The sequence below is a fragment of the Ursus maritimus genome, unplaced genomic scaffold (assembly GCF_017311325.1).
Source record: "Ursus maritimus isolate PB19 unplaced genomic scaffold, ASM1731132v1 scaffold_18, whole genome shotgun sequence".
In the NCBI taxonomy this organism is placed as follows: Eukaryota; Metazoa; Chordata; class Mammalia; order Carnivora; family Ursidae; genus Ursus; species Ursus maritimus.
Genome location: NW_024424230.1, coordinates 43,088,318 through 43,113,279, shown reverse-complemented (window position 1 = coordinate 43,113,279; position 24,962 = coordinate 43,088,318). Strand labels below are relative to the sequence as shown.

General features: G+C 39.2%; 1 protein-coding gene across 2 annotated transcripts in view; it reads right to left on the bottom strand.

The window, feature by feature from the left end:
• The window catches only part of CHST9 (carbohydrate sulfotransferase 9), a 184,213-nt gene that overhangs the window by 87,480 nt on the left and 71,771 nt on the right, over positions 1-24,962 (bottom strand). The window contains exon 3 of one of the 2 annotated variants that reach the window (XM_008690898.2): positions 10,153-10,194. The exons of the other annotated variant lie outside the window; for it this stretch is intronic. Coding sequence (XP_008689120.2) covers positions 10,153-10,194 — 42 coding nt within the window. The remainder of the gene's footprint in view (positions 1-10,152; positions 10,195-24,962) is intronic. 2 annotated transcript variants of the gene reach the window in all.

The following is a 24,962-nucleotide window of genomic DNA, read 5'->3' as shown; positions in this document are numbered from 1 at the left end:
TAAATCTCTTCGATTTCTCAATTATAGTCACCACTGTTAATAGCACATTGTAGACATTCTTTTGACCTTTATTTCTGTGATCCTCTTCTTTTTTGCTTTTCTGGTTTTCATCAGAGTCTCTCCCTCTTTTCCACTAAAATAATTTCTTCATCAATCCCCACTGTGCGTATCACCAAGGACTCTGTCCTTTATCCCTAAATCGTTTATCTCTACATCTACTCATTTGTCTCCCACTGATGAAATTCACTGTTCTTGAATATTCCCATCGGAGCGTCTCCCAAAAACTGTTATTTATTGTCATTTCCAGATATCCATCTAGACCCTAAAGCTCAACAAAAACAACAAAAAGGTACTGAAATTCCTTGACTTTCCTGGTAAAACATTTTTGAAATTATTGCATTCTGGCTCTTCTGCAGGCTCGCCATCCTGGTATTTTATTCATTTTTAGTCTTTCTGATACCTTTCTTTCAGAGGGCTCCAGTCTCTTCAGTGTGGGTGAATGTGGTTTTTATTTTCCCACGATTAGATGATCACCAGAGAGGGTGTTGTGTGTATGTCTATGCAGGCACTAGGCACCCTTGGGAGAGGGCCAGAGGATTCTTATCTGAGAAGAGGAAGGGCTAATGCTGCCTGGCCAGTGATGGGGGCACAGAGGCAGGGAAAGGATTTTGACTTTCACCTTGCACCCAGCCCACTCCTCTGCCTGCCCGGAGCTGTGTTGGCAGCTTCCAGCCACACCCCTGCCGCTCTTGAAGACTCCGTGGGAAGGGATATATAGCGTATTCTGTCCATACTTCTCAATGGCCAGAGACAGCTCTGAGTCACAGAGAGAGTCATGTAGGGGCTCCTATATCTACACAGACTTGGCTGGCCTTGAAAATTGATAGTTGTCAGCAAACCAGACCAACGGATAGAGGTTTCTGCACAATGATTCTTGTCTTTCACGTCTTTCATGTCTTCCTATTCTTTACCATTCTGCATAAGTTACACAAACTCTTTCAAACTCTTTTTAGTGGAATTTCCTGTTTCTGATTTCTCTCCATTCAGTCCACTTTACCGGCATGAGAATCAACTCCAAATGGTTGGTGTACATGAGGTCTGTTGTCCCTCACATGGTCTTATCCTAAATCCAGGACATTATTTCAAGGCTTTGCCTCAACCTAATCTGACTCCTGGCCTTCTTCCTACTTCTTCAGAATGTTCATGCACGGGCACCATATATCCCTTACGTGGGTTCTAAATTCAAATCCACCTGGTTAGTAACCCCCTCTCTGCTTCACACTTTCATGGAGCTCTTGTCATCAACGAACACCAGTGAGTGACTCTAGTCATCTCGGGCCATGTACTGTCAGCCATCACTTATAAATAAATATGAGCTACTTTTCAGGGACTCTAAAACAAAATATTAATTAATACCCCTTTTCTAACTATAAAGACCTTGTGCATATTTTGTGAGAGATGTGGATCTTGCTTACAAGGTCCTGAAAGGTAGGAGAGTCTTCATCACCTTAACTCTTGACCAAGGTCAATAAGGCCCTTCAGTGATCGCACTGCTACCTCTCTCTCCTACCTCACCTTACCTCAGCTGTCCCCTCTGCTCACTACACCCTACCACCCTCAGCTGGATCACACCGGCTCTTACCTGTTCAAGGATTTCACCTCGGCTGCTTCTACACACACTGCTCTTCCTCCACTGTTATATGGCTGGGTTCCCCTCAACCCAAGTTTCTGGTTAGAGGTCACCTGCTGAGGCAGGCATCCCTAACAGAGATTGTCCCTGTTACTGTCTTTCACAGTGTCCTGTAATATCCTGCAGGGGATCTAGCAAAATCAAAACAATACCTTTGTCTACCTGACTAACTCTTCTCATCTAGATAGTAAGCCCCTAGAGGTCGGTACCTGGTCTGTTTGCTCACTACAGCATACCCAGGGCCTAGCACACAGTATGGATCAATAAATATTAATCAAAGAATAAATATTATCAGAGCTTTCCTTAGCTCTACGTGATGTGAGAGCATCACCTTAGTAAAGGTGATGAGAATTTTATACATATATATTGCATATATATTTAAAACATTAAAATTTTTGTATATTTAAATCAATGTTTGCAGCAAATGATATTATTAGGAAAGTCTGGTAATTTGCTCTCATCCTCTTGATGCAAAGATGAGGCAAAAAAATAGAAATAGCATGGTCTGGCTCCCTGGAATTGAAGTCATTGCTCAAGGACAGTGAATAATGCTATAAAATCACTTGTACTATAAAGATCATTATCTAAAGTCATTATCATACATAGGACATTCAAACTTCACATTGAGCTTTCTTTCCTAGTACTTCAATCTTGACAATTCACAAAACACCCAAATTTACTTTCTATCTCTCAGAAAAAAGAGGATAAATCAAGGAGACACATGCAAATTAACAAGTAATCACAAATTTATAAAAGTGCAGAGACAGCCCTGTGTTTCAGTCATTATAAACATGCCTCTTTATTTGCCTGCAAACTGCTCTTCTTATTATTATTCCCAATTTAAAAAAATTGCTATCACCACTTTTTTGAGTAACAGCAGAATATCTTCACAACCTCGGGGTAAACAAAGGTTTCTCGGGACACTACAAAGTGTTAACCACTAATGAAAAAAGTAATTTATAGTTCTTTATCAAATTCTAAAATTTAAGCTCATCGAAAGGTACTTTATTTTTTTTTTTTAAGTACTGCCTACACCCAATATAGGATTTGAACTTAGAATCCCAAGATTAAGAGTTGCATGCTCTACTGACTGAGCCAGCCACATCCCCCAAAAGGCATTTTAATAAAATAAACAGGTAACCCACAAACTGGACAAATATTTATAATACATGTATGTGACAAAGGACTTATATCCAGACTGTATGAAGAACTACCATCAACAATAAACAAGTGATTGGGCAAAAATCTGAAAAACTTGAACAGCCTCACCAAAGAAGATATAAATGGGCCAAGTACATGAAAAGATGATGGACATCATTAGCCATCAATGGTATGTAAATTAAAGCCTCTAGAGATACCATTTCGTGCCTGATGTTGCTGAGGGTAAGGAGCCGCTAGAACTTTCAACATTGCTGGTGACGTGCTGGACGGTTACTTACGAAGTTAAACATTTACTTTATGATCTAGCAATTCTACCCCTTGGTCTTTATCCAATGGGAATGAGAACAGATATTCACAAACAGACTTATACTAGAACTTTCAGAGCAATCATATTCATAATTGTCCCCGACTAGAAGCAACTCAGATGTCAAAAAGAGGATAATAGAGAAATAATTTGTAATTCAGTCACCTAATGGAACATTACTCAACAATAAAAAAGGAATGAACTCCTGATACACGCAACAATCTCAGAAATGTTAGGGTAAGTGAAGGGAGCATTTATAAAGTATATGTTGTATGATTCCTTTCAGATGAGGTCCAAGAATAGGCCCCACTAACCTACTGCGATAAAGATGAGAAAGTGATTGCTTAGAGAGCACATGCGAGATGAGGGGGTGAGAAGGAAGCGGTGGGGTCATGGATTGGAATTGACTGGCCACGAGGGAAATATTTAGCGTATGCGATTTCATAACTTATTTTGGCTGTTATACAGTTGTCAAAACTCACTGGATTAGAAGTTTAAGATATGTGCATTTTATTGTATATAAATTGTACCTCAATTCAAAAAATTAAGGGATTCTACTATTAAAGAAACCTTTAACACCAAACGTCATTCAGAATATTTCTCTACTTTCTATGGGCATGAAAAATATTTAAAAATTCTCGTTCTATTTAATATACCTGGTTTACAATGTAGGATGGCAATATTAATTTATCCAGTGCCATCAAATTAAGCCGCCATTTATTATGACGTTCAAAAACGTAAAGATAAAAATTACTCAGAGGAAGAGAAAATGCTGAAACACAACTACAAAAAAACCCCCTGCTCTGAATCGGGACCTTTTCGAAGATGGATGTCATTGCCACAGTACACCAGCAAGTGGAGTAGTTACACTTTGAGAAGAATTCCGTCTTCGTAACCACTGAATTATTCTACAGGGCACTTTAACCAGACCAAAAATTGACTTTTGGGTGTAGCCACAATGGAAATGACAGATCATTTTAATGCAAGAGAAAAAGATTGGAAACCTTGACCCTCTAGATTACTTTGCACCTCAATGAGAAGGGGAAAAAAACACTTGCAGATCAGCTTATTAAAATACTATGTTCATGTAATTCAGGTCCGAGGAAAATATTTAAAAGAACAGCTACATTAACTGTGGGATGCCACTTTTTCTTTGTTAATTATTTCCATACAAGCATAATAACGTACATCCTTTCTCCCACAAAAAAAAAAGACCCCAACAATGCCACCGTTTATTTTTAGAGATGTGGGAATAATAGCGTCAGTTTGTGCAGAATTTGCAAGCTCTTTGAATACTGGAGTCTGTCTGAGAGTAGGTAAAGCTGGCAAAGAGTGCTTTTTTTTTTTTTTTTTTAAATCCTGAAGCATAAGGGCTTTTCAGTTGTGATGGTTAGGCCATGCATTTGAAGGTTTATGCTGCATTTTAAAAAATATCACGATGTTCATAAATTCTTATAAGATTTGTAAGGCTTAATTCTCACATAAGCTCAGGAAGGCTGTAGAAAAGTCTCTAACTATCTCTTCCAACCAGCTTCTGTAATCCTGGGTTTACAGAAAGGAATGTTCTGGCTGACAATGGGAAGCATGTCCCAGGCATACGCAAATGCAGGGCTGCTAGCTAGGGGCACATACAATATGGGTAACTACCTTCTCTAAGCTCTGACCTTAACAATATGCCAACCTTGATGCTAACACCATAGCACCTCTTCTCAGTTCTCCTCATTCCCCAGGGAGGCTAAGTGCAGAGGAACCAGCATGGTGTGCCCTAGAAAATGCCCTGAGCCACGCCCAGGGTGCGACTGGAGTCCCCACCTGTACAGAAGCCACACCCCTGCAACGGCGTGCTCATGAATACGAGAGGTGCTTCCTTCCCTTGGAGCTGAATGAGAACAAGGACACTGGGTACACATAAGCGCTAGTCCCTTCCAGGAACTGGGCCTATGAGAACGCACCGCAAAATACAAAGGTCTAGGCGTGAGCACAGGCTGTGTGGGCTGACTCTCGAGGGGCACCTCACTGGTGACCAGAAGCAACTCTTCTTTAAAGTCACACACCACTGCAGCTTTTCCACAAAGGTGGCCCCTCTACTCCGGGAGACGGTCCGCTATCAATACATAAAAAGGTATTACCCCCGAATGTGTGTATACCCTTTCGCTGGGACATAAACCTTGCCTGAAGATTTTCTTCATGAAAATCTAAGCAACATTTCTCAGTTCAATGACCCTAAGAGATGATTTTGAATTATTTCCACTAGTGAAATAGAAGGAAAGCATTTCCCCTCAGTACCTATAAATGGAGGCTGAAGGAAGTTTAGGATCCAGAGTAAGAGGGTTGAAGTTTGAAACTCTGCCTTGAACGTTTTATCAGGGTCCCCAGTCTGTGATGTTATCATCTGGACTGTATTCTCGCTTCGCAGGGATTCATGAGATTGTCCCACAGTGAACATCATCATTTCACTACACAGCAAAGGATTTTTAAAGAACAATGAGAAAAATATGTAAATGAAATGCTGCCGCACACATACTCCTGATTTTGAGTTTGCCACAAAACCGACACGAGGCTGTGTTCTTCCAACTAAGGGGCAAATAAGCCAAAAAATTTCATTCAGGGTTCACGAAACTCTGAGATACATAAAGGGTAGAGATGAGGTGTAAAGAGGAAAATACATAAAGAACCTAGAAACTGGAGACACGCTGATTACAAAGGAGACAGAAGGAAGGTGTACCTGGGGCTAAAGAAATGAAATGGAGAGAAAATGTCTGCGTCTGTTTTAATGAGAGGTGAGTCGTTTCCTCTAGCATATCTAGAATGAAGACTGCATACAAACCAGGCAGGAATGAAGTGGTGGTTGTAGAGGGCACCGGGCCCTGAGAGCACATTCAAGAAAGGGCTGACGTATGTCTGCGGCGAGGTGGGAGAACCCGGTCTGACCCCGAGTCAGCAGAAGCAGTGCAAGGCGCTCCCTGGGGAGGGCAGAATGGGCTGCATTTCAGCAGGGCTCCTGACATGTAGGGAAGGACGTGTGGGGAGTGAGGATGTAATGTGTTTTGGAACAATCTACACATTCACAGATTACCACAGCTGCCTGAAGCGAGAATATAGGAAGCCAGGTACTTAGAGGTGAATTTTCTGTGATCCCTGTTGGTATTCACTGCAGAGTGGACTTTGGGAACCAAGCCTGAGGGAAAGAGAAGAAAAAGCTCTGGGGTTTCCCAACCCCTAATGAGTCTCTGCAGTTGTCCATTCACAGTAACCTAGAATTTTGTCTGAATGTTTCAAATGTTATCCATGGAAGATGCTTGTATTCATTATCTTCAAAGATCTTGGATAGTAGTACCTTGAATTTAATATATCCTTAATGAATAATTACCGAGTGAATGAATCAACCATGCTCCCAAATGAGGAATGTGTCTTATATTAATTAAAATAGGAGTCAATAATGTGCACAATATAGCCTATATTTTCTTTATTACTGCCATTTGGCAAATTGAGGACACGCTCTAGCAATTCAAATCTCCCTCTGAGGTAAGTTTAGTAGCTATCATGATAGATTTTGGCAGCTTTCTCCTGAGGTCCCCAAGGTTCACTAAACATTTTAGGAGGACACTGGACATTATCCTAGTAGCCGGTGAGAGAACCAACTTCCATGTGTGGGAGACGAAGTGTGGTCTTGCCGGTTGTAACCAGTGAATTCTGTACTGAGGTCTAAATGGGTGCCGATGGCATGAGGGACCGAGGGCACGAAGCCTGGCTCCTTTTTACTAGGTTCTAACTCCAGTTTTTTATTCCAGAGGAGGTGGAAAACTTTTCACTGCCATATATGCTAGGGAAGAACTAAAACTCAAGTGGAAGGGGAAGCTGGGCACAGGCTGGGGGAGACTGAGAACCAAGGGTTCTCGGAGCAGTAGCCCATGGCTGGAGCTTAACCAAAGGGGGAGTATTTGACCTTAGGGTACTTAGGCGACGCATTCGTTTCTTAGTAATGACAAGAGCCTTAGGATCACAGGCAGCTGACCCTGAATAGTAAAGGCAGTATTCTGCTAACTCAACGTGGAGGCTGGAGTACAGGTCTTGCAGAAGGAGGCCGGCAAGCTTCTGGGATCTTCACTGACCAACATTTCCAATTGTTCCCTCCATCGCACAGTACCTGCTTTGACCTTCCCCAACTCCAGCCCATCACGTCATCTGTTTTGGCTGCTCTGGAGCTCATAGGTATAACTATACATGCAAAGTCATGTTTTCAGAATGGGCTATTAATTCTGCTGAAAAACATTTTTATACGGCCCCTTCTTGTTTTCATTTCCCCTTGCATTTTTCTTCTCTTTCCCAGGGGAAAAGCTCCTCTTCACAGATGAGAACCATCTAGCAGCCCCCATGGGTAGAGCACATTCATGTGCATACGTCATGCAAAACTTATCTTTATTAATCTCAGTAACCCATACAACCTATGTATTGTTATCCCCACTTTCTATAGACAAGAGCTCAGTGAGGTCACTCAGTATATGTGTTTGGGCCACTCCATCAGTCAGGCTGCTTCTCAGTATAGAGGGCTCTACAGTTTAGACCATGCTTTCACGTACATTATAGAGTTCTCCAACCTAGGAATTACAGGTTATTATTGCCTTTGTTTTACAGAAGATAACACTGAAATGTAGATAGGTTATGTGACCTGCCCACGATAGGTCATTCATGGCAGCTGAGCTAGGATGCAAACTTGTGTCCTCCTACTCTACACCTCATGCTTATCTAACCGTATAGAAAGAAATGGAAGCTCCCAGACATAAACTTCCTTGAATTTCTTTACATTCACCTTCAAATTTATTTTTTTTTCCTTTTACCCTCCTCCCCTATCTCAGGGAGAAGTTGATTCTATTCTACGTTCTTTTTTTAAGATTTTATTTATTTATTTGACAGAGAGAAAGCACAAGCAGGGGGAGCGGCAGGCAGAGGGAGAGGGAGAAGGAGGTTCCCCGCTGAGCAGGGAGCCCAACGCGGGGCTCGATCCCAGGACCCTGAGATCATGACCTGAGCTGAAGGCAGACGCTTAACCAACTGAGCTACTCAGGCACACCACTGTTATATGTTCCTAAAAGTTCTCTCAATTGTCCATGAATAGCCTTATCTTGTTCCATTTCTTCACCTTTCAAGTCTCAAATCTTTCTCTCACCTCAGCTGCTGTTTCTAATTACCAAGCACGGGCACATTTTCTCAGCACCATACCTATCTATATTCCATATACTGCTCTCCCGCCCCTCAACTCTCTGCAACTCATTATGTCTGTTCTGTTTTTCTGAGCACTCCGTGTGTTTCCTTATCTCCATACTTCTGCTTATATTGATTTGAAATGTTGTCCTATTTGCAGAAATTCTACTCATTCTTGGGGCGCCTGGGTGGCTCAGATGGTTAAGCGTCTGCCTTTGGCTCAGGTCATGATCCCAGGGTCCTGGGATGGAGCCCTCTCGGCAGGGAGCCTGCTTCTCCCTCTCCCTCTGCTGTTCCCCCTGCTTGTGTTCTCTCGCTCTCTCTGTCAAATGAACAAATGAAAATCTTAAAAAAAAAAAAAAAAAGAAATTCTACTCATTCTTTAAGAATGAGCTCAACTGTTGTACCTGCTACGCATATTTCCCCAATTACTCCAATCAGATGTAATGGTATGTTCTCTGTGTTCCCAAAGCACTTTGCTGACAAGGAAAACACATCACTTATCACATCAGAAAATTATTTGTCTTCATCTCTGTTTCAGCTTATGGGTGTCAGCACAATGGAGACAAGAAGAAAATTTTATTTATCTCTACACACCTTGAAGCAATAAGCATGGCCTTTGACTAAACGTTTCTTGAATGGATGCATGGATGGATGGATAGTGAGTCAGTTACTATTCCAATTTTTCAACAAGCCTCAAGGGGGGCATGATTTGATTTCAGGCTTTTCCCCCTCATTTTAAATCTCCACTATTATCCTGAGAATTTGTCTTGCCTGCTTTGTGAAATTTTGGGTTTTAAATTTTTAAAAAATGACCTGCTGTATGAAGTCATGGAAAAGGAGAGGGAATGATAGATCATTTTTCTTGTAAAAGTAAATATACTTCTGTCATCCAGGTGATCAATGTTGCAAATAAGCATCCCAAAAAATTAAAAATTATATTTGTAAGTTTAAAAAGTAAGATGATTGGAATTGATCTTCTATTAATAAGTGCTATATTCACATATAACACAACAGTAAACTTCATTAGATTGGAATAATGAGTTTGGGGAGGTAGGCAGGAAAAGGGAGAAGCTAGCCTGAATTATGGAAGTCAGAATTTATTGAAAGCAATGCAGTTTTATTACTTTCAATACTATAACCTGCCAATAAAGTCTGTCTAAGGAGACATCTACTTAATGACATGGATCCTTACTTTATAGCTGAATCTTTTTGCCTAAAGACCACTGTATATGCAAAAATTGAAAACAATTATTATCTTTAAATAAGTTAGAGGTGTTCCTTTTATTTCTCTTATCAAATCCATTTCTTGCAGACAGTTTAAAGGTAAATTTCATCTTAGTCTGGGTCAAATGGTCAAAGGCTGTGTATCAGCAATATCTGAGTTAATGAGGTTTTACTATATTCATAGAGGAACATATTTCTGGGAAATATAGTCCAATGTCCCAGAGAAGTGTAAGATGTTTTAAATGTAAAAACAGAGAAAATGTAAAATTTTTCAAATAAGATGAACTGTAATTATTCATTAGGCTAGATATAACTGAAATCTATCTTCAAAACCTTTGGTTTCCTTTGTAAATCCTTGGGGCAAGGTCATTGTTTGCTTGCTTCTCTTCCCCACCTTCCAGGATGATATACCCCAACAATGGCACCTCGGCTTTGCTTTCTGGTGACAGTTATTATTACTGTAAGAACAGGTGTTTAAGAGTGACACGATGGGGTTTTCAGATATTCTTGTTGTTGCTATGCTTATCTATAGCTACCCGAGACTCAAACATAGGTAAAGTTGACTCACTGATTCTGGGTACAGGCTGCAGGTAATTTACTGGTTCCCATCCTGGAAAGGAAGAGAAAGGGAATTCATATATGACCATTATATCCAAACATATTTTAAACATTTCTACATAAAGATGCCTCAATGCCTCTAGTATTTTATTTCTAGCGAAGAAAATCATGAAGCGAGGGGGCGAAGGGTCATGAAATAGAATATCTCCCCCCCCTGTGTTTCTGGGCTACTGAAGAGGTGACAAACTTGGTGTCACTTATCAGGAAACAGAGCATTACCTTCAAACTTTGCCATAGAAAAGACGGAGTCTTATGCCTGTTTTCCCTGCATCGGAGAAATGGAGCTGGGGCCTTGGGGGGGGGGGTACGTGTAGCTGGAATATGTCCACTGAAGGGAAGAAAATTTCCCTGGATTCTTTGCATTCTACTTCATTATGTGTCAGTATGTTAACATCCAATTATATTTCCTGCTTAGAATCTTTGTGTAAATCTTTGTTTGTATCCAATTATATTTTCTACTTAGATTCTTTGAGTCCTTGGGACAGATCTCTTCGAACAAAATTGATATTCGGAATAGATACGCTCTGTGCATCTCCTGGTGTGGAGTATCCATGGCTCACTGTTGGATACCTTGATCTGTGAAGCTTGGAAGAGTAAATGAACTAAAATCTAGGATGAAAGAAAAAAGGCTCTTTGAGGGAAGTGATCCCATGGATATTAAATCATCCAGAACTAATGTTCGTTTATTCTGTAGTAAAGAGCCCTGAGAAAGAAATCTTTGCGTTTTCCTTGAGCCAATGATTGTTCATCTTGATAATCAAGAAGGACCTCTTTCTGCCAGATGAAGTTGCTGAATGTAACACAGTAAATTCCTTCTGGCTTAGTCATCTATGGGGAGAGGAGAGCCTCAACTCATTCGGAAAATAATTCCAGGGAGCTGCAAGATGGTAATTATATGACTCTTTAGATCTCCGCTTTCTAGATTACATAGTTCCAATTCTTCCCTCACATAACATATCACACATACATAATATATGATAAATATTATACACTGTATGCCATACCTCATTTTTAGATAATATATAATTTTGATATGTTATATAATATATAATTTTACATAAATATTAAATAACATATTATATGCCAAACCATATATTTATATATTATATATATTACATGCCAAACTATATATTAATATATATCCTATATTAAATACATGTATACATAATGTCTCGCTCTTTGTATGCTGTCTTTTTAAAAATATCCCCTTCAAAGTACGTTGATAAAAACTTGAACAAGTACTTAAGAATGGTGAGGCTTAAGCAGGGATAGCAGAAAGTCTGTTTGCTATCCCCTGCCACTTAAATAACCTGCTCTCAGTTTAACTCATTTATGATATTCATTTTCTAACCCTAATTGTGACAAAGGTCTTATTGGCATTTGCCTTTTTAACAATATTTCACTAAATTTCACTCGTGTTAAAATATACAGTTTATACATATGTCAATTAAAAGCGGTTCTTCCTTTAGAATGACTTAAAAAATACACCCAAGGGCATTCTGAATTGTATTGTCATGAGTTTCCTGGTATAAAGTATCAGCAGCTCCGCATGATTTAGAAATTTCTGCATTTTGGATGAAGGCATTTATAAGTCATTCGTATAGTTCATCAATAAGTTATAGGTCCTACAGTACAACTGATCCCTATGGGCTGGAACTTGATATGTAATCCATGCTTCAACCCACTTTGATGTAATTGCAACTCTGTATTTACTCGTTCACCCATGTAACAGTAGCATGATTAAGATCACACTTTTATGGCTTGGCGATGAGAATATGTTTAGGCTAGAACCCCAAATCTTCGTCCATACAAAACTAATTTATTCAGCACATTTTCATTGTTTATATAATCTGTTCCATAACCATGGGAGGAAATTAAATTGATGTGGAAAAAATGGCTATTCCAAAAGTCAACTGTGGCTGCTGCCTTATCTCTCATGATATTCTGGTAAGTTGCTTATTGATTGCATGAGGAATTGTTCTCATCAGGTATTGCTTTTAAGCGCTGGCTTATAACGATCAAGTCATTTCCTTAAAAAATGTGAACACAAGAGGCTCTTTTCCCCATCTCCATGATCACTCAAATATAAAGGTTGTGCAAGGTCATCTGCTAACTTCCTTTATTCTTTTTTTATGGATTGTGGTAAAAAACAGACAACATGAGACCTATCCTCTTAACACATTTTGAAATGTGCAGTACAGTATTATTGACTCTAAAGCACAATGTAGTATAGCAGATGTCTAGAACCTGTTCATCCTGCCTGACTGAACTCTATACCCACTGAACACTAACTCCGGTTCCCCTCTCCCCTCCCCAGCCCCAGGAAACCACGGTCCGCCAACTTCTTAAGGGTCTCAAGAAACCTGACATTAGGGCATTATAATGAAGTACAGTCAGGGACTGGATATTCTTCCCTGGTCCACTTTGGATCTCCACACATCACAGACTGAAGTATATTAGATGAACGCATGTCTCTGACCCTTTATAGTAAATTTGCTGAACACAGGGAGGATCTAGTCTTACTCCTCTTTATAACTTCCCTGAACCTAGTTATGTGTCATGTATAAATATGTATTGAATTAAATTAGATTATAAAATTTCTTTTCTTTTTAAAGATTTTATTTATTTATGACACAGAGAGAGAGCACAAGCAGGCAGAGCAGCAGACAGAGGGACCAGACTCTCCGCTGAGCAGGGAGCCCAATGTGGGGCTCGATCCCAGAACCCTGAGATCACGATCTGAGCCGAAAGCAGATGTTTAACCAACTGAGCCACCCAGGTGCCCCTAAAAATTTCTTTTCTGATAAAAAGGACAGAAAGTAAATTATGCGTATTTGTTTTTAAGTTATTCACTTATTTTAAGTTAATGATTTGTCTCATAAAGAAAAGCATTCTCCCTCACCACTCAATAATAGTGTATATAGCTCTTAAAGGCTTTCAGTGTATCTTCTAAATCATTGCTATTCCTATATATATTTGTAATGTAATGGCTACCTCAGACGTTGGGCTCAGTCCATACAATCAATATAGACTGACTTCCTTGCTACATGATCATATATTAAATAACTATAAATGTTCTTCCATAGTCAGCCTGTGAAGATGACTTTCAATGTCAGCATTCAGGCTTGTTTCACATAGCAGAAATTAATTGGGTTTTGGCTACAGCCCCTAAAATGAAAAAGAGTTTAAATCTCACCTCCAGTGTACCCCTTCTTATATCGTGCTGATCAGATTGATTATGATATTAAAGACTTAATTTAGTGGTATAGACAACCTAATGAAACAGGATCTTTCCCATCACTTTCCCATGACTTTCTTCTGAGTTATTTTTGGTTTGGGTAGCAAAGCACGTTTCACCTGTTGAAACTTGGCATAAGCACCATACTCAGTGAATAGACCTAGGGCTTTGATGGGAAATCAATAAAAAAAAAAATAGCATTTCGCCAATCCTTTTCTTCAGGGTTTGAGAGCTCCATGCATCATAAAGAGCACACTGAGCCAAACAGGGCTCCCACTCAAGGGAGAGAACACAAATATGACCACGGTGCACTTTTCTCAAAGTAATTCCTCTGGTCACAGTGAGAAACTAATCGTGTTGTTTACCATCATCCTTACCTAACAGAGAATACAAAGATAGGAAAAGCCTAGACAGTTTCCTAAGACTGTGTGGCAATTTGTTGTTAAAACTGAGTAGGGTGTCCTTTCATGAATGAATCAGGTTTTTTTCCCGTCCAGCTAAACCTTTCAGAAAGGCGATTATCGATACCTTCCATTTTACATACTGGTATTCTGATACAAAAGCGATCACGGAGAAGTTTAGGTTCTCTGCTGTCTAATATTCCGTTGTTGGATTTTAGAGGTATCACGGTATTTTCTTTTGAAATATTAATTTGGTCTAAAACTTTACCTTCTTTTCTGTTTTCTTCTAAAATTACTCGGATGCACAATTATTAAGTTAGTAATAACCACAATAATATCTAGTATTTTATGAATTGTTATTAAATATCAGACATGCTGCCAGCATTTTATGTGAACCTTATCTAATTTAATATCAGACTTGTTATGATGAGCCGTGGGTGTTATATGTAAGTGATGAATCACTAAATTTCACTCCTGAAACCGATATTACACTATATGTTAACTCACTAGAATTTAAATAAAAATTTGAAGCAGAAAAAAAATTAATACCAGGAGAATCGCATGGGACTATGACCTGGATTTCTGTATATGGAATATAACTACATATTTCAAGTTCTGCACTTTTTTTTTTTTTTACATAAACCATGCCCATAATCATCTATATTTTCTAGTTTTGGTTCCATTAAAGTGTATTGAGAACTTAAAGACACAAAACAAAGTCCTTTTAGATTTGAGTCTTTTCCTAACAATTTACCATTATATTTTAATACCTTATTCTACAGCATTTTATTTTTAATGACTCAACATCATTGAGTCTTTCCAAAGCATTTTTATGGAAATAGCAATTCTTTTATGCACCCATATGTCCTTGGTTTACATATTTTATAACTGAGTTGAATAATTATATGAACAAGTATAATTGGCACAGCAGGATTGGGAACAAACACAATTCACTCTTGGTTCACATATATCCCCACAGGTGGGGTCAGAAGTTGACAGGTAGGCTATAGGGACAGCAGGTGATGCCCTGGTGTTCAGCTGGCTGTGAGCGTTGGTCAGTAGGTCACCACTAGGGAAGGGAGAGCATTGCTTAACTAGGCAAATTATTTAAGAGGGCTGGTTAAAAAAAACTTCTGTTGTATTTGATACTTTAACTGTGTATGCACTACTTTGATAAAGTTTAAAAAATATATATATTTTTAAATGGAGAGAGAAGGAGAAAGTGACAGTGAGTTTAGGTATCTTGCCCAAGACCACAACACTAGAGGTAGAACAAGTATTTGGCTTCAGAATTTTGCCTCCCAGTCTACCCCTCCAGTATTCTTTCCTTCCATCCCATGAGCCTTAGGGCAGAGAAGGCTGTGGTGGGGTGGGTGGACTGCTGCCACTCAGGAAGGGGGCTTGAGATAGCTCAAGAGTGGTCATCAACAGAACACAGTAGCAGACGAGAGAAGACAGAAAGTAATGAAATAGTCTTAGAAATCTGCAAATAAGAACTCTGCAGTTTTGGTTCCATTAAGTTGATCCAAGTATTTCTTGACTTTGGGCCTCAGTGGTTCAAAACAAAAGGGGCTCTGCAAACCCATCTGGCCAACTGACACTGCCAACTACTTTCAGAACCGGTTCTTGCAACTCTGAAATTAAAGACACTCTGAAAAGGCATCCCTCCTCTCCAGCAAACAATAATCAACACAAGAACCTCTGACTCAATGGTCCCATGGGGAGCCAGGGGCGGGAGCAAGCTTGGTGGAAATCTGTGATGACAAATAGCAGTGACACTGAAGCCATTTGAACCTCACCATCCACTTGCTTCTAATCTTTGGGTCTTACGGGTTCTATTTCTGTCGAGTCCTTCTTTGAGTAAGACTAGAAGCACCAGTTTTGAAGAACTTTCCAGCCTCCTAGAAGGGATGATCTTATAGCAGCTGTTTTAAAATGCCTCAGAATGGATTATTGTTTTTCCATTAAGTATTAATGATTTCAGTTTATGTTAAATGCTTTCTATGTTTCTTTCCTTGGCGTTTTCCAAACTATTTTCTTTGAGAAGCAAATTAGAAAGGCATTACGATTTCTATGTCTTCATAAGGAATTCATAAAAAAGGTTAAGATCTCAAATGGGTATCCCTTCAATAAAATTATGTTAAATTGTGCAAGATGTTCATACGTGGGACATCAGTTTTATATACTTTCAAAAATTGCTATTTTGTTTTTAAATGATCTGGTTTCAAAAAATAATTATTGCAATCATTTGGCTATAAATGTGGTTGAGATTTAAAGCCTCCTTTAAAGCAGTTCTCATTTCAACATGTTTTTGGAAGCATTATTATAAATAATGGATTAATTATTTAATTAACGTGAGTACAAATGTAAAGACCGTATGAGCACACCCGTTTATTTCATTTTCTAAAGACTGCAAAATCAGTTACCTAATTTTTAGTTAGTTAACAAAATTAACTGAAAGGAAATACAAATGAAAAAGAGAAACAGGGCAAGATCCAGTGCCATTGTGTGCACTGAGTGCTCTTTGCACTGAGCTGCATTCTCACTGGACCAGCCTCTGCTGGCTGAGTGCACCTGTGCCCGTGCCAGGCTCCCTGGGCAGGGGGATCCAGCGCTTGATGGCATGCTTTGTATAAAACAAAGCACAGACTATATCGAGTGAGGTGCTGACAAGGCTAGCCCAAGCAGCAGCCTCTGAAGTCAGAACAGCACTGCAAAGGGGCAGGTCTGATTCTACAATGATCTCCAGGGAAACCAATGCACCCAGCCTCCCTGGGTCCTAATTCTCTCATCTACAAAATGTCTTAATGTCCATTTCAGCTTCGAGATTCTAACAAATGGGGCAAAAATAAGTAAATAAATAACTAAGTAGGTTTTCATTATCATGCAGTCCCCATGCTTTTCCTATTTATGTGGTATTTTTCCTATTCATGTTCCTATTTATGTTGTATTGCTTCCTTCGAGAAGCAAATTCGAAGACAAAGCACAAGCGGACACCCTGCAACCTCCCCCCAACCCCCACCCCTGAGTGGGACATGTGTGATAGTCTTCCAGGAATCTCCCAACTATCTTAATGTTAATAATACCTCTCTAGAGGGGAAAACAACCTTAACTTGACAATGGCCAGACCTCAGGTATCTTATAGGTGACTTGTAAGTCAGTCCTCTTTAGCACATGAAAGTTCTTTTGAAACCGCCCTTTTCCTTACTTCCCCCGACTCCCAAGTATATAATCACCACTCCTCCAGACCCTGGGGCAGCAGCTCTTTCTGCCCACGGGCCCTGTCCCTGAGCTTTAATAAACCACCATTTTGCACCAAAAAAAAAAAAAAAAAAAAAAAAAAAGGAAGCAAATTTGAAAGGTATTAAGATTTTCTGACTTTATAAGTAATTCATAAAAATGTTTGAGATCTCAAGTGGCTGTCCCTTCAATAAAATTATGGCGAACTGTGCAAGGTTGCCAAGTTCTGGAACCAAACTCAGGGGGTCTGACCATGGGGTCCATGGTCCTAACCTTACACCACATGATCTGTAGAAGCTTCACCTGGCTCTGCCGCATGCAAGCTCACTAAGGGAAAGCACTTTGTCTCTGTCCTCTCTGTGCCTCTGACCAGCACACACAGACACTCCATCAGAGCCATGTACGAGGTACAGGAATCAGGGTTAGCAGTAAAAACAATGGCAAACCTCTGAAATTGTCTGCCATGTTTAAAACACACAGAGACACACCCCTTCCTTCTTGATCTTTTCCATACCATGTGAAAAATGCTGGCTGTGTATTTTACAGGTCAAAAAAATGGGTAATATCAATAATAAAAATAGCTTCTACATTTCCACGTTTCAGAATATGAGCCAGACAATGAAGAAAGATCTTCCAGTGCTAAGTTCTCCCTTGCTCACTTTCTTCCTTCTTTTCTTCCTTCTTTTGTCACTGTCTTAACAAATACTTGTTTTATTCCCACTACATGGAAATAAACCTCTGGGTGTCTGTTATTAACGTTTCCATCCTAGATGCTAAAGGACAGAGGCAAGTAATATAAAGTAATATCAAGGGCAATAAAAACAATTGCTAAAATTTATTGTGAACATACCATGAGCTAAGTCTTAGGCCCAGGGCTTGACAGGTATTACCTCACTCAATCCTCATTACAACTCTATGAGATAATTCTAGTATTATCTCCATTTGACAAATACAGGGAGTAAGTCGAGAGAGGCTGAGGTCATATGACTCCTAAGGGACAGAGCAGGGACTCCAGCCCTGAGAGTCTGAGACAACGGCTGGAAATCTTAACCTTTACACCCCACTCTCTCCAGAAGGAGATTCGGCCACGAGGCATACAGAGGGCATACATGACATTGGTTTCATTTCCTTTGAAAAAAGTCTTACAAACGGTATTAGAGCACAACAGGAATGCTTCCAATATCCTCACAGACTGCACCCAAGAGCAGGTGTGTGACTTTTAATAAGCTACTGTCTCATGGCTTCAGTCAATCCGTTTGTAAAATGAAAATTAGCACCAAATAATCTCCAGGGTTCCTCCCAGACACAGACCTTCCATTATTCTAAAGAGGCAGCTGTGGGGCAGGCAGTGTTCACTGATTTTGGAGCCAGAAGAACTGGGTTTATTTGGATGGCCAGCACCCTCCTTGCAGCCCGGTCACGGGGTCTGCCTCTGTCATTTCCTGCTTGTCTTCTGCTGACCTCAATCGCCTGGAAGACAATTGCTCAACCCGAATATCATCTGCAAATACAATGATCCACCCTCTTGACAAATTTTAAAGTGTACAATGCATCATTGTTGCCTATATGTACAATGTTATACTGCAGGACTCCGGAGCATACGCATCTTGCTTGACTGAAACTTTTATGCTTATTGGTTAGTGACTCCTTATTTTTTCCCCTTCCCCTACTGCCTGGTAACCACTTTTCCATTCTTTGATTCTATGACTTTGACTATTTCAGATATCTCCTGTCAGTGGAATCTACAATGCTTGTCTTTTTGGGTCTGGCTTATTTCACTTAGCATAATGTCCTCAAGGTTCAACCATATTACCATATGTTGTAGAATTTCCTTTTGTTTTTAAAGGTTGAAGGGTATTCCATTGTATGTATATATCACATTTTCTTTATCCATTCACCTTTCAATGCACATTTACATTGTTTCCACATCTTGGCTATTGTGAATAGTGCTGCAGTGAACACAAGAGCGCAAATATCTCTTCTAGATCCTGATTTCAATTCTTCTGGATAAATGCCCAAAAGTGGGATATGCAGGACTATATGGTGGTTCCATTTTTAATTTTTTGAGAAACCTCTATACTCTTCTTCCACAGTGGCTATAACATTTTGCATTCCCATCAACAGTATGTATGGAACTATCCAAGAATTCAAAATCGAAGTCTTAACTTCCAAATTCTTTATCATCTTGTTCTACGGTCGTAGGTTTTGCTCTTTGGATAGGACACTCATGTCCAATATTGACTCATTGTAAGTTCTGGAAGAAGAGGAGCTTGAAATGACACATCTCATGTGGAAGGGTATTTATAGTATTCCCTTCCTTCTCTGCGTTTTGGGGATTGTTTTGCTAACCATCATGATGCACATCAAGCTTTTTCTTTTCATCTGAAATACAGTCTCTTTATGTTTTTGCACTACTGGCTCTTTCTGAGTATTCTATCCACTTTGTTGGCATTAATAACAAGTATCTTTATAACACTGACTCCCAGGTCTCTAACTGTGTCTTTCACTTGAGCTCCAGACTCAAATAAGAAGACACTCAGTGTGGGGATGCCTTGGTGGCTCAGTGGGTTAAACGTCCGCCTTTGGCTCAAGTCGTGATCTCTGGGTCCTAGGATCGAGCCCCACATCCCTTTGGCTTCCTGCTGAGCAGGGTGTCTGCTTCTCCCTCTCCCTCTGCACACCCCCCAACTCATGCTTGCTTTCAAGTGCTCTCTCTCTCAAATAAATAAATAAAATCTTAAAAAAAAAAAAATAACACACTCAGTGCCCATGGCTTTGGGTCTCCTATAAGCACTAAAACCATGCCTATTTAAATATGGAGTCCTTCTCTTCTCTTCCAATCCTACTTCTCCCCCAGTGCTTCCTCTCTGGGACTGGCACCCCTCAGTCATCCAAATCAGAGGCCTTGGAATTCCTCCTGTATTCTCTCATGGCTCACCTGTCATTAATAATCAAGTTCTTGTTTATTTTTTCTTCAAACATTTCTCGAATCCATCACCTTCCCACAAGCCCCACTGCCACTTCCTTAGTTCAGGCCACTATTATTTCTCACCTAGATAACTGCAATTGATATCCAAGAAGCGTCTTTGCTTAGGTAGGGAATAGTCATCTCAATTTTAACGTATCTAAAATAGAAATCTCCTTTTATTCCCAGCTCCCCAAACTGGCCCTCTCATGTTTGGTCACATCCCAGCTAATAGTATTATTACGAACCTGCTCATGTCAAAAACCTAGAGCCATCCTTTATCCCCCTCTTAGCCACTCACATCCATTTCTACCACAAAAATATACCCTAAATCTGATAATGTGTCATTATTTTCACTGAAACTACCCTATTGTTGACCACTTCATTTTTCTCCTGGCTTACTATAATGGGTCTGTAAAGGTTCTCCGGACCTCTATATTTTCCCCTCTAATACCCCTCCCAAGCCAGAGTGCTCAAAACAAAACAAAACAAAACAAAACAAAACTCATTTCCTTACATAAAATTCTGCAGTGATTTTCTGTTGTGATCATCATAAAACTGAAACTCTTCACTACAGTCTACATGGCTCCACATAAGCTGGACACTGCCTACATATTCACCCTTGCTCACTCTGCTCCAGCCATGCAGACTTTCTTTCCAGTTTCTTCAATCCACTAAGCTTGTCCTGCCTCAGGGCCTTTGTACTCGCCATACCCTCTTCTGTCAGAATTGCTCATGACTGGTTCCTTCACATCACTCTTGATTCCGTTCAAATACCAGCTCCTCAGAGAGATCTTCCCTTACCATTCTAGCTCAAGTGGTATCCCAGTATTTAAATTTATCTTTTCTCATGGATAAAGACCAACTGAAAAAAAGAAAAATATGAGCCTACTGAAGCAGATGATGTATAATTAGAAAGACCAGTTAAAAGGCTTAAAATAAAAATGTGCAGTATTCATGGGCAGAATTCAAAAGTGCATATACTTCATGGCAATGTCTCAGTGTCTATGATGTAATTGTGAATGCAGATTGAGTACACACACTGGATGATTCAAGTTGGTGATAAGAGGACAAGAAGCAGCATCAGTTAGTCTGAAGGATATAGAAGAAGTAGGAATCCCCCTTTGAGGTAAGTTCCCAAAGCTGAAGAAGACTGGCCTTCATTTCTTCTTTCTCTCCAGTTTCAGGGATGAAAGAAGAGGGAAGAAATCCTTCTTCCTTCATCTGCTTGCCTGAAGCGTCTGGAAGACATGATCTGACTGCCCAACCCAACAACCACTTTTGGAAATATGATATGATTAGAGTTGCACCGTATGGTTTCAACAGGAGGAAAAACAAAGGCACAGTTGCCATGTTTTCCTTATTTCAGTCTTCCTACATTTTATTATGAAAATTTTCAAACATCAAGAAAAATGGAAAAGCTTCATTTCTTAAGATCATATTTCTCCCCACTTCAGATGGAGCCAAGTGGTCTCAGAACTCCCCAACTACTGGGTGGGACCAGTATTTTCTAAACCTTGAATTGCCTGAGCAAAGGTCTGGACCATTGTATGATCAGTTTTGACATTTTGGTTACCTTGTTAGTGTCATTATACCTAGAGTTAGTTAGTCAATGCCTCCTCCTACTATATAGAACTTGACTGTTTATTTTAATTAATTTATTTTAAATTTTATTTTATTCTGGTAAGAATAATTAACATGAGTCTACCCTTTCAACAAATTTTTAAGTGTACAGTACAGTAGTATTGTTTAGGATGGTACAATATTGCACAGCTGATCTCTAGAACTTACCAGGGGCTGGCGGGAAGGGGGGAGTGGGAGTTGGTAAACAGCTGCTTTGCTTTTGCTGGTTTATGAAGCTCTGAACTATTTCACCTTTAAGTTTTCCATCCCAATGCTCTGGAGAAGATCTACATGCTTCGGGGACACATTTGCTGTCTGTCCGTTAGATAGGCCCTTTATTAAAGAGTACTGATTAGAGTGTCATTTTGAGTACTAAACTAGACGGTATTACACTACTTACACAAGTTCTGAAGTCGAATATCAAAAAAAAAATCTAAATTAGTGACATCCTAGCCTTGGTGTTTACATTTCTATCAGTAACTATGAACTAAAGTTCAATCATATCTGCCATCTTACAGGCAAAACTTCTATTTTTCTCCCAGAACAAAGATCTTCCTTGATATTATTTCATGAGTGACAATGTTACAGTTGATAACTTACTAGTCAAAAGAGTATGATGCCTAAGTTACACTGTGCTAGATACTGGACCCAGTGTGGTAGTCTTTGAACAGAAAAATCTGCAAGCTGACCCAAGGCATCTATTTGCTTTATCTATTTCTGCCAACAACCACTATACATTACTTAAAAACAAGAGGTAATGAAATCCATCTTTCAGGCCATTAAGTTTTTGTTTGATTTTTAAAATCTCTCAAAGACTCTGACTAATGCCAACTTAAAATGCTCTCTGAAAAGTTCAGTGAAATTCAAACATTGCAACTATAATCAGAACACTAAGAAAAGGACATTACTGGTACTTGATGTGGAACCAGGACCCAACCCAGTTGTGTTAGGAAGTTGTTACTCAAATCTGCTATAGAGTTAAAAAATATTCAATTGGCTCTCTCTCTTTTGATTTCTCCCTCATGTGGAGGAGGAAAATGATTTTTTCTTGTTTTCTCCATAAATGCCAGAAAGGTAAATTAAATTCCAGTGATGAATTTACATTTTACTTTTCAAAAAATATTCTGCACATTGGCATCAGGTTAAATCAAGAACAAGGATGCTAACTTTTTCATATATTCAACAATCAAAAAATATCATAATATTCCAGTTATGGAATGAATGAGTCACAAGGATAAAAGGTACAGCATAGGGAATATTGTCAATGGTACCGCGATTGTCTGGTGACAGTTGGTACCTACAGTTGTGGTGAGCATAACATACACACTTGTTGAATTGCTATGTTGCCCACCCAGGACTAATGTAACATTGTGTGTCAACTACACTTCAATAAAAAAATTTTTAAATTATAATAAATTATATAGTCATAACCTTTTATGTGTATTTTAGACCAAAAATTGCTTTAGCTAAACTACTGTAATGATTTTTAATGTTGCCATTTATTAATATTTAAAAAAACGATAATTACATATGAATTAAATACAAATTACATATTTTGAATATGACACATTTATTTTAACTTTATAGAAGTAACGCTACAAACATGTTGATGAAGGATACTTTGAATGCTCTGGCTTGGCTTTTCACAAATGCCCTTAAAATTCCCAGGAAGTCAACACACAGCTGTCCCATTGGCACACAATGACCACTACTGTTCACTGTTGACAAGGCCTGGCTAGCAGCAAACACGGGGAAGGCATGTAAACTCTTGTTCGGTTCGTTTTGCAACAGGAAAAAAAATCGAACATTCCTTGACACAGAGAAATCGTCACTCATATCCTATTATTTTCCAAAACTTAAAGACCCCTATATTAATGGCAAATGAGTTACTGATACATGTGTTTGATTGCAATTAAAAGAGATGCATTAAAGGTGGGAGATGTGAATGATATTCTGCAATCCCTTCTCAGTTCAATCCCCCAAATCACTTCTAAACGTTGACTCCCATTTCCACTAGCATGTAGGCAGGTAGGAGAGAAATACTGTATGCAAATAATAGTCTTTCCTTGTAGTCACATACATATTTTTAAAATAATAGCAGAATACTGAAAATCAACAAGTGCAATAATGACAGAATTATTAAAAAAAAGAGTGATTTTTGTTCTTTGTTTATAATGCTGCAGTGACACTGAAAACGTAATATTCATTATCTCTTCAGGCAAATAGGCTCATTCCAGGGCAATCAAGATTCATCAATCATGGATCTAAAGGCAAAATTCAGAAAATATCGTCGAATCCTCTATTTCTCCTAAACAATCAAATCAAAGAATTTTTTTATATCTCTGAGATGTCTCTCCATCTCAAATATAACTTTGGTGCTTTTGCCCTTTACACAAAGTAGCAAATAATAAATATTCTTTTAATAGTTCTCCAATAAATGAATGAATAAATGAGTGACTTCCCTTCCAAACTGAACTAGGATGCAGAAATATATAGGCAGAATTAATAAGGTTTCTGGTGTAATTTATGGACAAGGAAATGTTTACAGCTCTGGGGTTGGTTGGAGAGAATTCTTTGTGCTATTTCAAAAGCACGGTCTAGGTGTCCATCCCCTTCTCAGGTATGTGGCCATTTCTCTGGGTTTCTCCTGTCCTATCTTTGCAATTCCCTCCTAGCATTCTTAGGGGCTTCTTTCCTTAGGAAACCCACAAGGACAGTTTCTGCGTCTGATGATTTAACAAAGCCACTTGCTCCGTCGTTTGTTGAACCAATACTTCCTGAGAGTCTGCTTCTTCCAGGCCCTGTGGGAGGCACTGGGAACAAAACAGAACCACACAAGCAACTCCTGTTCTTGTTTTCACTCCATTTTTCGATGTCATTAAAACCTAGCTCAGAAACGAAGCAAATAGAACCTGCAAAGACAACAGTCTCCAAAAAGGCATTCCAGGACCAGGCATGCTGCTGATGAAGGCTCACTCTGCAGGTGCCCAGTGTACTCCATTAATCTTTGCTGTACCACACGTCTGCCACATGCATCCTTTCTAGCATCTTATTTATAATTTTTTATATTGATTATATTTTGAAATAATATTTTTAATATACTGGGTTAACAAGCATATTATTAACATAATCTCATCAATTTCTTTTTAGTTTTTAAAAGGTGACTACTCAAAAATTTAAATTTACATGTATGCTTTGCATTATATTTCTACTGAATTACTGATCTAGAGGAAGGCAAGAGAGAGAGAGGAAAAAAAAAAACCCAAATAAGCAATCCAATAAATTATTATGAA